The 14,218-nt window shown below is 53.2% G+C and overlaps 1 protein-coding gene across 1 annotated transcript in view; it reads left to right on the forward strand.

The window, feature by feature from the left end:
* Window positions 1-14,218, forward strand: part of COL6A3 (collagen type VI alpha 3 chain) — an 80,943-nt gene that overhangs the window by 43,074 nt on the left and 23,651 nt on the right. Inside the window, exons 15-28 of the mRNA XM_078450741.2 lie at window positions 1,378-1,470; window positions 2,123-2,176; window positions 3,102-3,173; window positions 4,138-4,164; window positions 4,512-4,556; window positions 4,677-4,730; window positions 5,186-5,248; window positions 6,292-6,357; window positions 6,715-6,768; window positions 9,174-9,209; window positions 9,810-9,872; window positions 10,697-10,759; window positions 12,034-12,096; window positions 12,822-12,884. Of these exons, the coding sequence (XP_078306867.2) occupies window positions 1,378-1,470; window positions 2,123-2,176; window positions 3,102-3,173; window positions 4,138-4,164; window positions 4,512-4,556; window positions 4,677-4,730; window positions 5,186-5,248; window positions 6,292-6,357; window positions 6,715-6,768; window positions 9,174-9,209; window positions 9,810-9,872; window positions 10,697-10,759; window positions 12,034-12,096; window positions 12,822-12,884 (816 nt within the window). The remainder of the gene's footprint in view (window positions 1-1,377; window positions 1,471-2,122; window positions 2,177-3,101; window positions 3,174-4,137; window positions 4,165-4,511; window positions 4,557-4,676; window positions 4,731-5,185; window positions 5,249-6,291; window positions 6,358-6,714; window positions 6,769-9,173; window positions 9,210-9,809; window positions 9,873-10,696; window positions 10,760-12,033; window positions 12,097-12,821; window positions 12,885-14,218) is intronic.

Here is a 14,218-nt window from a genome sequence, read left to right on the forward strand (position 1 = left end):
ATCACGAAGGCATTTCTGTTTGTTTGTTTGTTTGTTTGTTTGCGAGGTGAATGGCAGAGGGGCCCTTCGGGTGGGTAATTCGGTTTATTTAATTCACTTGGGACCTGCCTTGCGGCCATCCCAGGCGTGAGTCCAGAACACGGAGGTGTCCAAGAGCTGGGAAAGCAGCGAGCTGGAAAATGGGTCTCGAGGCATGCTGGTGGTGTTACCTGACAGGTTCCTCTCTGCTCCCTTTCGTGAGAACCTTTCCGTTCATAAGATGGCTGGGAAGGCAAGACATCAGAGTGACTGTCCCCAAACAGGAAACTGTCCTCAGCATCCAAACGTTACATGTGAAAATAAGACGATGCAGGAAAAGAAAGACCGTTTCTGGGCAGAGGGGCACCTCCCTTGTCTTCTCTCCTAATTTCCTTTGGAGGAAATAAAGGTGTCCTCATGAGGCATCCTAATGCTGGGGTTCAGCCTCTCTCAGCCGGAGGTGCTAGCCCTGGGGCCGGGAGTGGGTGGGCTCTTTGGGGGACGTGGGGCTGAGTGGTCAACTCGGAGATTGCTTTCTGGTGGCAGCAGTGAGCTGGAGGATAAACTGACTGTTCCTTCTTCCCTCCTGCATTCTTCCTAGGGCTGGAATTGGGATTTTATTTTTTTATTGGGTGGAAGGAGGTTGCGTTAGTTGACGCATCCGGGCCATGGAGGAAATGAAAACTCTAGGAAGCTCGCCGTGAGAAGAGTGTTGGAGCACCACGAGTTTAGCAGATGGAAATGTTTGTTGGGCATGCGCTTTCCCAATAAGGTCAGGGGTTAGGATGGGAAGGGAATGTCGAGGGTGTCTGATGAGTGTGGCCGCACTGGTGGCCCAGAGTGGCGGTGCTGGTGGCCAAGAGGCGGGGACCACTTGTGTGTCGGCCCCACACCGCGGCTGTTCCCAAGGTCTCCTCCCAGCTGGAGCCACAGTCTGTGCTCTGACCATGGTCCTGAGGAAGGGTGTACGGATCTCCATTGGGGAACCGCATTCTGTCCCGGCCGTATGCAATTTATTTGTTAGGTCTTGCTCTTCGGGGTTTTAAAAATATGTAAGTTATGCTTAACATTTGAAATTTGGATACGTATGTTGGAAACTTTTAGAAATAAGGCCGAGCCTGCGGTGACACCGTGAGTATGATCTGTGTTACTTTGGTGGCTGTCCATGCTCCTACGTTGGTGACTTCCCTCTGCCACCCTGACTGCTGAGCAGTCTTGGAGGAAATGCTATGCGGGAAGAAGATCATCTCTCACCGTGAAATCCACGTACATCGATTTTGACCTTCACGGCATATTTATGCTTTTTTTTTTTTTCCCTAGGTATTTGTTCAGACTTGAACTTTCTTTTCCTTTTGGTAGGACAACATTGCTGAGAAAGCTTGCTGTGGGGTTCCCTGCAAATGCTCCGGGCAAAGGGGAGACCGCGGGCCCATTGGCAGCATCGGGCCAAAGGTAGGGTGGCTTTGCCCTTCTCTGACGTCTGGGACTAGATTTCAGGAGAGTCCAAAGGGGTGCAACATGAGGCCTGAGGGGTGCTGAATGCCTGCTGCCTTCTCTCTTTCCTTGGGGTGAGGGGGTCTGTTTATCATTTTATAAAATAATGCTAAAATCAGGGGCCCCTGGGTGGCTCAGTCGGTTGATTAATTGTCCGACTCTTGATCTCACGATTCTTGAGATCGAGCCCTGCATCGGGCTCTGTACTGACAGGGTGGAGCCTGCTTGGAATTCTCCATCTCCCTCTCTCTCTGCCCCTCCTCTGCTCTCTCTCTCTCTCTCTCTCTTTTAAGATAAATGTAAGTAAACTTAAAAAAATAATGTTAAAATTAGTGGGCATCGCTGACTGGCATCCTCATTGTGGATGGTCAGCAAGGATTCTTAGTAGGTGTCTAAGTTACAGGAAACTGGCAGGATTTCTTGGTGGAGACGAGCCTTAAAGATTCTGATAGATTATGCCGTAACAATAAGAAGAAACCCCAGTTCAAGGGGACACCTAAAGCCGTGTTACATGGTGGCATTGCTCTACCAAGAAAGGGGGGCAGGGCGATACTTGGAGAACAAAGAAAACTACGAGGTTTAACTGAAGCACGAACTTCCTCTGTTCTAGGGTATTCCCGGGGAAGATGGCTACCGAGGTTATCCTGGTGACGAGGGCGGACCCGTAAGTACAAGATGGCTTGTTCTTTAAGCTTTTATTGCCTCCTTGTTCCTCGCTCATTGGGGTTGAATTGTGGGGCTCATAATCTGTTCCATTTCCAATGACTTTCCTACTGGGATAACATCAGTTTCTAACCTCCTTAGCAGCTCCACTCAGATTTCTACACTGGGGAGAAGAGTGTGACGTCCCCAACAGGACAGATGTGGACATGAAGTGCAGGCACTTTGCTGGTCTTATTTCAGAGGGAGAGACTTAATGGCTTCTGAAACTGGGGGCCACCGAGTGGGGCATACCCAGCAGACCCAGACATCCAAGCAGAGAGGGGAGTGAGCCGGGGCAGGGGCGCCCGGGAAACCCAACCAGGGTGGTCGTCGGGGTCACGCCCTTTAAGGGAGGTTTACTGACTTGGGTCATCAGTAGCCAGAGGGTCCGGCTGGGGGTTTGAGAAGCAGTGCCTGGGTCCGAGAGGCTTTGAGACACTAGAAAGAAGCCCAGCTCTGGGCCGGGGATACAGGGTCCATGGGGAGTGGTGAAGTCACAGGGTCCCAGCTGGCAGTGCTGGGTGTCAGGCTGGCCCCAGGACCCACTGGAGAGCCGGGAACAAGGGACCATGCAGAGGAACTGTCAGGCCCGGGATTCTGTGGGCACCCGACACTCATGCACACCCAGGACTCAGTGACCCGCTCACCCTGGTACCCTTTTGAGCTGCAGACCCTCCCTGGTCCCTCCAGGGGCAGGAACTGCAGGTTCAAGGCCAGGCCCAGGGCCGGGGGGTGCAGGAATGCTGGAGGCCCCACCGGGATGGAACAGCATCCCCGACAGCCCAGCGAAATCCGCTTTCTAGGCCACACCCTCCCGGGGCTGTGCACTCAGAGGAGGCGTGGTGGCCCGGAGCTCCGCCTTGTAACTGCCTTCGTTTCTCCCGCAGGGTGAACGGGGTCCTCCCGGCGTGAACGGCACTCAAGGTTTCCAGGGCTGCCCCGGGCAGAGAGGAATAAAGGTACCGTGTGCTGAGCCCTGCGTGAGCGTGGGGACCGCAGCACCAGGGCCCCGCAGGCAGAGGCTTTCAGTGGCACGTGCAGAAGTGAGACAGTTTCCCCAAATGCCTCCTTGGGGAGGAAGGCCCCCGGGGCCTCTGTGTCGTCCGTGTGCAGCAGCCAGTGGCCTCGCATCGTGGCGAGAGGGCGCAGTCTGGCGGGTCAGCGGCACTGGCTGCGCTGGGAAGGGAGCCTGGGAATGAAGGAAGCGTTTTCTTTTTTCCTTTTTCTTTTTCTTTTTTACTTTATAGTTCTTTGTATTTTTTTTGTATTATTTTAAATATGAAATTTATTGTCAAGTTGGTTTCCATACAACACCCAGTGCTCCTCCCGGCAGGTGCCCTCCTCGATGCCCATCACCCACCCTCCCCTCCCTCCCGCCCCCCATAAAGGAGGCATTTTCTACGGCCTTTTGAGCAGCCAGGAAGGAGTCACAAGGACAGAGAACACGGGCCGGGGGCGGGGGGCAGCATCTCCAGCCCCCGGGGCCCCCCAGAGGAGCCAGGGTGGTGTCCAGGCGGGGTGGAAGGAAGCAAGAGGGTGGCTCGTGCTGGAAAATTCCTTGTGTGGAATACTTGAATGTGCTTTCTCCTGTGTTTGCTGAGGTTTGAAAGCAGGTGCTGAAGGGAAAGGGCCAGCATGTGGCAAAGTCACAAAGGGGTCTTGTAGCCGGGTCCCTGGCTTTCAGGACCCACCCCTCCTGACCAAGGAGCCAAGAAGGCCACCTGCTCAGGGCCAGGGAAATTAGCCTCAGGATCCCCCACGGGATGGAGAGGGCACAAGGCAGACAGATGAATCCCCAGCACTGAATTTCAGACTCAGGGCGTTCAGGTGGGGTGGGCCCCCCCCCCCACCCCCTGCTGTTCTAGCCTCTTCTCTTTGGCCTTCAGGGAGGAGCTAATGTTTCCCCTTTCCTCTCCCTTCCAGGGCTCTCGCGGATTCCCAGGAGAGAAGGTACCTACGCTGGTTTTCGTTTTTGAAATTTATTTATTTATCTTCAAATTTTTGGGGGGATGTTTATTTAATTTTGAGAGAAAGCAAGAGCGAATGGGTTAGGAGCAGAGAGAGAGGGAGACACAGAACCCGAAGCAAGCTCCAGGCTCTGAGCTGTCAGCACAGAGCCCGATGCGGGGCTTGAGCCCACGAACCGTGAGATCATGACCTGAGCCGAAGTCGGACGCTCAACCGACTGAGCCACCCGGGCGCCCCTCGTTTTTGAAATTCAAAGCGTTCCCCGTTTTGATCATTTTTCCTTTACCAGATGGCTTTCTTCCCTCACCGTGTGTCTTGTTCCCGTGCAGGGTGAATTAGGAGAAATCGGACTGGATGGTCTCAATGGCGAAGATGTAAGCAATTTCATACTCTTAAGTCCCAACCGCGTCCGGTCCCGAGCATCCCTGTGACTCACGCTTCAGTCTACGGTGGAAATTGTGCCAGGAGTGACGTTTTCTTGTTGTCTTTGACAGGGGGACAAAGGATTGCCCGGTTCTCCTGGAGAGAAAGGGAGTCCCGGCAGAAGGGTAAGTATGTTTCCATAGTGTTTCCACTATGGAAAAACTAAAAACTTTTCACCTAAGAAAATTTTTTTTTATTCTTGTATGTAAAGACTGCTTTCTCCAGGCAGCCTTCCCTGATGTCCTCTGGGGGTGCTTCCGTGGTGTCTCCTGTGTCCTCTGTCCGTTGTGACAATTACATCGTATCTTTTAGTCTGAAGAGTATATCTCCTAGGGCAGGGACTGACTGTGTTCTGTTTAAATAAATCCCTGGTGCCTGGTCCAGAGTAGGTCCTAGTAAAGATTTGGGATTACCTGAACAAATTGGAAACATTTGGAAGTAAATTTACCTTCATGTAAACGCGTAAACGGGAGATACTCTTCTTTTTAAGATTTATAAACTGAAGAATGTGATTTTTAAGGGGGAGATACAAATTTGAAACCTTATCTAATTTTTGTCTCTGCTGGTATTTTTTATTTAGGGTGACAAAGGACCCAAAGGGGACAAAGGGGAGAGGGGAGACGTTGGAATTCGAGGTGACCCGGTAAGGGAGCTTTCTCACGGACAGTTTGGGACCCAAGTCTGGGGAGGGGGGGTCGTTGGGAAGTGAGTTAGGAGGAAGAGGTTTTAACCAGAGTTTTGAAATTGCTTTAGAATGTGTTGATAATGTACAGGGCTTGTCCTCCTCCTACAGTTTTGGAGACACGTTTGCTCTCTAGCTGCAAAGATAGTGTTTGCAAGGCCTGTCATACGAAGGCCTCAGGAATTTCCCTCAAAGGTGGTCTCAAGGTGCTTTAATCTAGCGGGGTCGGGTGCTCAGAAAAGTATCAGAGGTGACAAAAATGTAGGACCCTGAGGGGCCACGCCTTGGCCACATCCCCCATAGCCCACCCATCTCACTCTGACAGCCTGATCGTGGGGTCCCAAACCACTCTCAGCCCTGGGCAGTGGGCAGCGGTCCTTCCTCAACAGGGAGAATAGTGCCTCACCGTCTCTCTTGCCTTGTTCTGGCCCGGAGGAGGGAGGCTGGCCGGGTGGGGAGGAGGGAAGCTGGCCTGGTAGGGAGGAGGGAAGCTGGCCCAGGAGGAGGGAAGCTGGCCCGGTGGGGAGGAGGGAAGCTGGCCCGGTGGGGAGGAGGGAAGCTGGCCCAGGAGGAGGGAGGCTGGCCCAGGAGGAGGGAGGCTGGCCTGGGAGGAGGAAGGGAGGCTGGCAGGGCAGGGGTGGGGGAAGGGGGGTGGTGGGGAGGAGGGAAGCTGGCCCAGGAAGAGGGAGGCTGGCCCAGGAGGAGGGAGGCTGGCCTGGGAGGAGGAAGGGAGGCTGGCAGGGCAGGGGTGGGGGAAGGGGGGTGGTGGGGAGGAGGGAAGCTGGCCCAGGAGGAGGGAGGCTGGCCCAGGAGGAGGGAGGCTGGCCCGGGAGGAGGGAAGCTGGCCCAGGAGGAGGGAGGCTGGCTCGGGAGGGGTTTGGCCTATAGGTTTTGTAGAGCCATAGGCTGAGAAGGGTGGCAAACTCTTCTGTTTACCTAAGGTGAATTTGAAGTGCCTTTTTCTTGCACACGTGGCTCATGTCCCTGACCTGTGTTGTCTGCAGGGTGACTCAGGACGGGACAGTCAGCAGAGAGGGCCCAAAGGAGAAACCGGAGACATTGGCCCCATGGTACGGTGCTCTGCATCCCTGGACCCCCTTTGCCGAGGGCTCACCCCCAGCCACAGGGGCCACAGAAGTGGTCTTCACGGCTATGGGCACACGAGGTCGGGTGTGGACTGTGTGCCTGGGAAGGCAGTCTCCAGCTGCTACCCAGAGGGTCTCCTTTTCTGCAGAATTTATGCCCCTTAGGTATTTACGGAAAGCACTTCTCAGGCTCGTGCAGACGGCATGACCCCTGTCTAAGGGGTCCCACCAAGCATCCCCCCGCCCCCTGCCATGTGTACAAGCAACCCCCTTTCCCGTGGTCTCTGGCACAATATGCCAGAGTTGGATGAGAGTCTTATGCTGATTTTTTCTCCATGTCAGGGTCTCCCTGGGAGAGACGGGGTATCTGGAAGGCCTGGAGAAACCGGGAAGGACGTGAGTGCCTCTTGGGGCTCAGGGGGCTTTGTGGGGAGTCCTAGCAAGTGCCTCCTGAATCACCAACACGATCTGGGGCAGCGTTACTCAGCAAATTTTTACTTGGGGGCTTTGGGGGGGATTTCAAACATGTGGCTAGGCTCTGTCCCGCTAAATATTTAAAAAATCCAAACAGAAGCACAAACTCAGGAGGGAGTGAGGGGCAAGAAGGCTGATGGGTTGTATGCTTGTGGGTTTAGTCATTGTTTGTTGGTGCGGCTGTAATTCAAGCGACGACACCAGATTGTGTTTTCTAGTGAATTGCATCAGGCGGTTGCCTTTTCGAGACATTTCGCGAATGTCTGTTGCAGGAGAGCTCGTAGCGTCCCTAATCTCTGAGTCCCCTCGAAGAGCTGCTAAGACCAAAGCTATGTACACGACCCTTGGGAAACCCTTGGCAGCTCCCAGGGCCCCGGGGAACACAGAGCGTGGCTCCAGAGGGGGAAGAGGGTCCCTGCACGGGGGAGGAGTGGCCTGGAAGTTTGTAAGGCGTCAGGGGCAGTCAGGATGGCTCTGCTCACAAGCTGAGAGAGCAGAGCGGCAGCAGGCTGGGTCTGGGCGGCCAAAAATGGTACCTCTGCCGTTTCCCCAGCACCAGCCACACGGTGAGGGATCCATCAGTGGCTGGACCCTCAGGGGGCTGTGCCCTGAGATGGGGGCTTTTGGAAGGGATGACTCTCACCCGTGATTACATGGTATGCTAGGGGCATAAGTTTTAAAATTGTGCCTTTAGAATTCAGAAGAAAAACAAAATTTGAAAACACCATCTTACAAGTTCTGAGTGTTACTGCGAGCGAACTGCAAACTGACCAATGAGGAAAGACCCCGCTGTTCTTTTTTTTTTTTTTTTTAATTTTTTTTTTTTCAACGTTTTTTATTTATTTTGGGGACAGAGAGAGACAGAGCATGAACGGGGGAGGGGCAGAGAGAGAGGGAGACACAGAATCGGAAACAGGCTCCAGGCTCCGAGCCATCAGCCCAGAGCCTGACGCGGGGCTCGAACTCACAGGCCGCGAGATCGTGACCTGGCTGAAGTCGGACGCTTAACCGACTGCGCCACCCAGGTGCCCCAAGACCCCGCTGTTCTAACGAGCCACCCGCTCAGCGTGTGATGGAACCAAAACTTGTTTTCACGAAGTGACTTAAAATAGGGTCCTGCCTGCAGTTTGTTTTATTTCTGCGCGCAAGGTGGAGACCTCGGTTCACCCTTGATGGAGTCAAGGGCTCTTGTCCACCCGCTTCTTCCCTTGCGCTAGGGTGAGGCCTGGCCCGGGGGCCTCCGGTTCCTTCCCTTAGGACCTCGCTGTGCCCGGCTCAGGCCAAGGTGAAACGTGTCCTTCCCACCGGGCCACCTCACGTCTCACACAGCCACACTGGGGCTTCTGCGGGCTGCCTCTGGCCTGAGCACTGCGTCACTGAGCACTTAGCCTCTGGTCGTACTCCTAGTTGTGCCCTTTGGGGGAGGCCAGGCAGATTGTTACTCTGAAGGAGCCGCGTGGCGCGTCTCCTTCTCCACTTGTCCACGTGTCATTTGTAGAAGGAGGCCAAGGCCTTCCATTAAAGAAGTTTCCACCACCGTGAATAATGTTAAAACAGTCACCCCAGAAGGTCTCTGGGCTGGCCCGTTGGGAGTGGAGAATGTCTTTCTTTGGTTGACGCCACAGATGGGCCAAGCCCCATAACAGAGCTGGTGACTTACAGTGTCCAGAACACTAACCCTTCACCTCACAAAGATACACCCAGGACCTTCATGCGTTCCCGTCCCAAACCTTTCCGATGGAGAGGAAGCCATCACAGAATCGGAATGAAAGCATTGCTTATGCGATGGGCCCACATTTATTTGAACGAAGGGTCACCTCTGGAACATCGAGGAAGATGTTGCCAAGTCATGAGCCCAGACTAAGTACGGTTGGGCTTTTTAGGTTCACGTATGTGCACTCCCGATGCTTTACTTAGCTGAGTGTGTGTTATATTTGGCCAGGAGCGTTTGGAGAGTTTGGGACTCCCTTCCATTATAATTGACGTATTTCATTACTTCTGCCTGCAGTTAGGAAAATGGTTGAAAAACAGACAGGTTGACATTACCATTTTTACATCCTTTTTTGAAATTGGCTGGGATCGTGCAGCCAGAAGGAGTCATTATTTTGCTTGGCAGGTTGGAAGTAACTCTGAAAACTCCCATTTGGGTGGCTAACAGGGCAGCGTGGAAGCAAAACTTGGCGGAGAGGAGGGCAGGAGGAAGGGTGTCTCTCTTGAGTCTGCTCAGGGCCGGCCAGGCACATTGTCTGGCTCGTGGCGACTCACGTCACAGAAAGCCCCGGGCTCCGTCCCCGGGCTCCCTCTCAGTTTGTGTGACTCCTCCACAGGGCGGCTTTGGCCGAAGGGGACCAGCGGGAGCTAAGGTAAGTCTCTAATTTGGTGCCTTTCTTCTGCCATCACACCATGACTCACCACGTGCTCTCAAAGGGCAAGAATGCAATCAGCCTGGGAGCCAAAAGCTTTGTCCCTCTGCCTTCAAGGCGTGGGGCTCAAACACCAGCCACCACCTTCTGTACCGACTCCGTGCATTTAGCCTCTTCCAAACGACTTGTGAAACCGTGTGGCTGTGGGGACCAGGGGCAGAGACTGAGGGGAGGAATGGAGCAGGGGGCGTCCGGGCGTCCCTCGTCCCTGACGTGCCCGCTGACCTGCTCGTCAGCCAGTCTCCGCGTCTTACTGTGTCAGTCTGCCCAGCTGTGCAAGGCAGGTTTGGATTCAAAAATCCTGATTTCACAACCATCCTGAGCAGAGGTGAGGCAGGTGTGGGGAACCATCGTAAGCGTGCAGAATGGCACTGGCTGTACGTGCTGAATGTCTCATCCTGGGGCCACTGCCCTGGTGGCCTCCACTCCCCTGTGGGGCTGTTCCCCTACCCCCTTGTCCAGATGTGACTGTCAAATACACAGCTGACACTGGCCTCAACCACTCTGACCGCCCCCCCTTCATCTTCTTTTGTTTCCAAGGGCAACAAGGGCGGCCCAGGCCAGCCGGGCTCCGTGGGAGAGCAGGGCACCCGAGGTGGACAGGTCAGTACTCCCAGCGCGGCCGTGCGCCTTGTGATGTTTGCCCAGGTGCTCCAGTATGTGTTTTTAAATTGTTCCATGTGTTTATTTTTAAATGTTTACTTGTTTTGAGAGAGACAGAGACAGCACAAGCAGGGGAGGGGCAGAGGGAGCGGGCGAGAGACAGAATCCCAAACAGACTCCACGCTGTCAGCACGGAGCCTGACCCGGGGCTTGAACTCACGAAGCGTGAGATCGTGGCCTGAGCTGAAATCAAGAGTCAGATGCTCAACCGACCGAGCTCCCCAGGAGTCCCCAGATGGTTTTCAATTTGAATGAGGTGACAGCCAGTTTTATATAATCGAACCCAGAATTAACTACCGAAGAGTTCAGTGGCACATAATACATTCACAGTGTGGTACAACCATTAGCTCTATATAGTTTGAAAACATTTTCATCATCCCCAGAGGAGCCCCCGAGCCCTTAGGCAGTCATTCCCGTATCTTCTCCTGCAGCTCCTGGAAACCACTGATGTCCTTTCTGTCTCTGGCCTGATGTGGGGCTCAAACTCACAAATCCTGAGAGCATGACCTGAGCGAAACTCAAGAGTCAGACGCTTAACCGACTGAGCCCTCCGGGCTCCTTGTATTTTTCTTAAGCTAACCTCCCCCTTAGTGTCCCGGGTTGGAGCTGCTGTTAACAGCTGAGACAGAGGCATGGTCTCTAGAGGTCTTTTCGGCCGGCGGGAGCGAGGCTCTGGGCTCTGTGCAAAGTGCAGGTGTCACCCTGACGTTCCTCATGGAACGCCACCTCAACGCAGCACTTACGTTGGCCTTTTACTTCTTCAGGGTCCACCTGGTCCCACGGGTCCCCCAGGCCTGATCGGTGAACAAGGCATTTCTGGGCCTCGGGTAAGTCCGCTTGATCCCACCCCTGTCTTTAGCTAAGCGGGAGCACGGCCCGCACAGGCTGAGGTCCTGCGGATGGTGTTACTGTAGACAGACTTCTCCCTTCGCCTCCCCCCTGCCAGCACAGACCCCGGGTCAACCTCAGTCCTCACGGCGACTGGCCAGTTTGCCTGAGGAAGTAAGAGACCCTTGGTCTTGGTGCTCCAGGGGCTTCTGAATCCCGGTGCTGCTCCTTCCAAACACTGGCCAGCTGGGTGGTGAGGCCATCCTGCACTTCCAAAGCCTGAGGCTGGACCTTTGTTAACTCTAAATCTGCCCCAATTCTCGGCTTATGCCGAATTGTTTCATATGTGGCCCCGGGAGTTTGCCTTGTGGTTCGGTATTCGGTGTAAGGCATTCCCCACCCTCAGGTTCAACACTGAAGCTGCTCCTTAAACTTGAACGACCACAGGCATGGACATGCATCTCGGGGCTCGGTGACCATGAGCAGAAATGAGTTAGCTGTGTGGGGCCCGGGTCCCCAGCACTGCACACTTGGTGTCCGTCCTGTCTGACGTGCTGTTCAGGGAGCCACCCTGTCATGTGTTACAGAAAACAGTAATAACCGAAAAGGGGCAAAGAGCTGGCTTGTTGCTACAGAAATGGACAAAAAGGTGTTGCAACCAAGTAGGAACTTTGTGAGATCCCTTGTTGGCTTAGACATTCCTTTCCTGGTTCGCCGTCTGATAAATACCTATTTTCAAAGCTTTTGTGGGTTTTATTCAACATTATTTAAGCTCTCATTAGTCAAGAGTTTAAGGTGGAGTGGGGGTGAGGTGAAACTCTTCTAATAGTCACCAATGACAAAGAGCTCCAACCACCTGGTTTTCGCATGTTCGTGTGGGTCATTTCTGGGCTCTGGAGGCTGCACCCCGTTTTAAGAGCTATGTTTCTTCATTATTTACTTACTCCCTCAGGGGATACGTGTACAGGATTCTGCACCTGTATAATCAGGTGTCACTGTGGAGGTGTGAAAAGGGAGAGGAAACAAAGTCCCACAAAATCTGGGTTCTTCTCTTCTAGTCAGGGACTCGGGATATTAACTGCAACACGGGTTGGTTTGTGGAAGCTGGTCCCGAGCAGTCACACGGATGTGTTAGATTTGCACAAGCCACGTCCATGTGCATTTGGGTCCCCGGCACCGCACTTGGCACTGAGTGCTGCGGGGTGGGGGCCGAGTGCAGGGCCTCTGGCTGGAGGGTGAATATTTCATTGACATGCTCCTCTCCCTGCTCCAGGGAAGCGGAGGGACTGCGGGTGCTCCTGGAGAACGTGGCAGAGTCGGTCCCCTGGGAAGAAAGGTTTGTCTTAACCAAAGTAGAGCTCATTTCCTGAGGTCAGGGCCCAGCCATACCCTCTGTGGCCTTCCCCTCATCTGTCCGTGTGCTCACCTGCTTAGTCTGCATCCAGCCCCCCCAGCTGCCAGCCCGGCTTGGCCAGTGGGATCCCTGTCCTGTCCCACCTGAAGGGAACTCACGGGCTGGACTCAGCGGGTTGGCTTTCTTGTGGCCGGAACCTGCCAGCAGCTGGTGGATTCCCTGATCTGTTCGTGCCTGTGTATGTGACGGGAGTTTGGCCTCCTTGGAGTCATCAGAGCAGATGGGAGGCACTTAGCACAGCCCCAGTGTTGCATTGAACACACATTCTTTAAACACTGGCACCGCACGCACAGAGCTCTGCTGGCCATATTTAGCTAATCCAAGAGGCCCAGCTCCCCGACTCTTTTGGATAACAGCAGCTTGTCATACGAAGACTGTCTGAGAACCGACTTTCCATAAGCCTTAAGAAAAAACACAATTTATCAGAACGGGCCTCAAAGGGCAGCCTTTTCTCAGTAAAGGAAACGTGTTCGTGTGAATCCACGGTTGTCTCTCGGTCTGCTGGTGGTGGTGGGGGTTTCCCTGCTGTAGTCAACACCCACTGACTTTACCTTACTGCTGGCGTCACGTAGAACAGAAATTGCTTGGAATCATGTTTTAAATGGTCTCAGCCCCACAGCTGTCTCAGCCTTGTTTCTCGTGTGTAGGGCGAGCCTGGAGAGCCGGGACCAAAGGGAGGAGTCGGGAGCCGGGGCCCCCGAGGGGAGACGGTAAGATCAGGATGTGCTGTGGCCAATCCTTTGCTGGAAGGTGCGAGGCAGGGGAGATGGGGCCTTTCTCTGGGCTAGCCTTTCTCGTTGCAAATTGGGTTGGTCCTAAACAGGTAACTGGATAGTTGTCCCCTTGTGTCCCTGGGGATATGACCGAATGCAGTGAGACTGACTGCTTATAAACAGCAAATCAATTTCAAAATAAGTTTCATTACATCGGGGAAGAGTGGGGAAAGACATTTTTTTCTTGTGTTTTTCCTGGGAAGTGAATGTGGGGACTCACTGAAGCTTGAACCACCTTCATTATCGTCCTGTAAATGGTTTGTGACCATGACTAGATGGAGTTTTTCTGCAGAGAAATAAATGTCCTTTGGTTAAAATGCAATCATATCTGATCAGGTCTCAGTCCAGATTGAAACTGTTTCCTTTGGATGAGACATCCTAGGAATAGAAGTTATTACCTTGATAACTCATTTTTTAAAATATTATCTAAAGACAATCTGACTGCTCACGAACGATACTTTTTTAATACACACTTCTGTACAGGGCAAAGAAATCTGTAGAATGTTTTAAGAAAGTTTTGAGGACCCGGTCGATCTGATTTATAATCCCAAACTTTAACATATTTTTGCGTGTGTGTATGTAACCTCTCTACAGAAAACTGAAGTTTGAAGGATCCGTTTCTGTTACTTTTAGTTTCAGAAGCAGAGGGGGGAAAAATCAGGCTTTAAAATCTGTTCAGACCAGAAGGAAATCTCTTGATGGTGTGTCCATAAATTTGGGGGCAATGGCTCTTTAGCTGTTGATGTTTGCTTAAAACTTTAAATTAACTAAATAGCATGCTCTGCGTCTGTTTTAGAGTTACCGGTGTATATATTTCACACATATTGTTCTCATTCTTTTGAAATAGTCAATGGAGTGCAGTTCTGAAAGTCTCCCGCGAGGGTGTGATGGGACAGATTGGAGGGCATAGGGAGGGGGGTGTTTGGAAAGAAGGCAGTCCAGTGGCACGACCTGGAAGGAGGGGGGGAAGCCACGGTGGGGAGAGGAGAGAAGGAGACTCAGGAGGGCATGAGAGACTGAGTCCTGCGTTCCTGCTAGAATCAAAGAGTCAAGGATGCGCTTTGGCAAGGTGACTTTTGGGAGTCCTTTCTGCTCTAAGAGTCTCAGAGATTCCGCGGGCCTTTGACTCCACACCCAAGTGCTGTCTTTCCCGGTGGCTGTCAGATGTTCTTTTTATCGGTGGCACACCAGCACCATTTTCCCAAAGGAGTCCATTAAACCCACTTACTTGCAGACGGCTGTCTTGTTTGCACCTGGAGGATGGGGTGGGA

The sequence above is a fragment of the Panthera onca genome, chromosome C1 (assembly GCF_046562875.1).
Source record: "Panthera onca isolate mPanOnc1 chromosome C1, mPanOnc1 haplotype 2, whole genome shotgun sequence".
NCBI lineage: Eukaryota > Metazoa > Chordata > Mammalia > Carnivora > Felidae > Panthera > Panthera onca.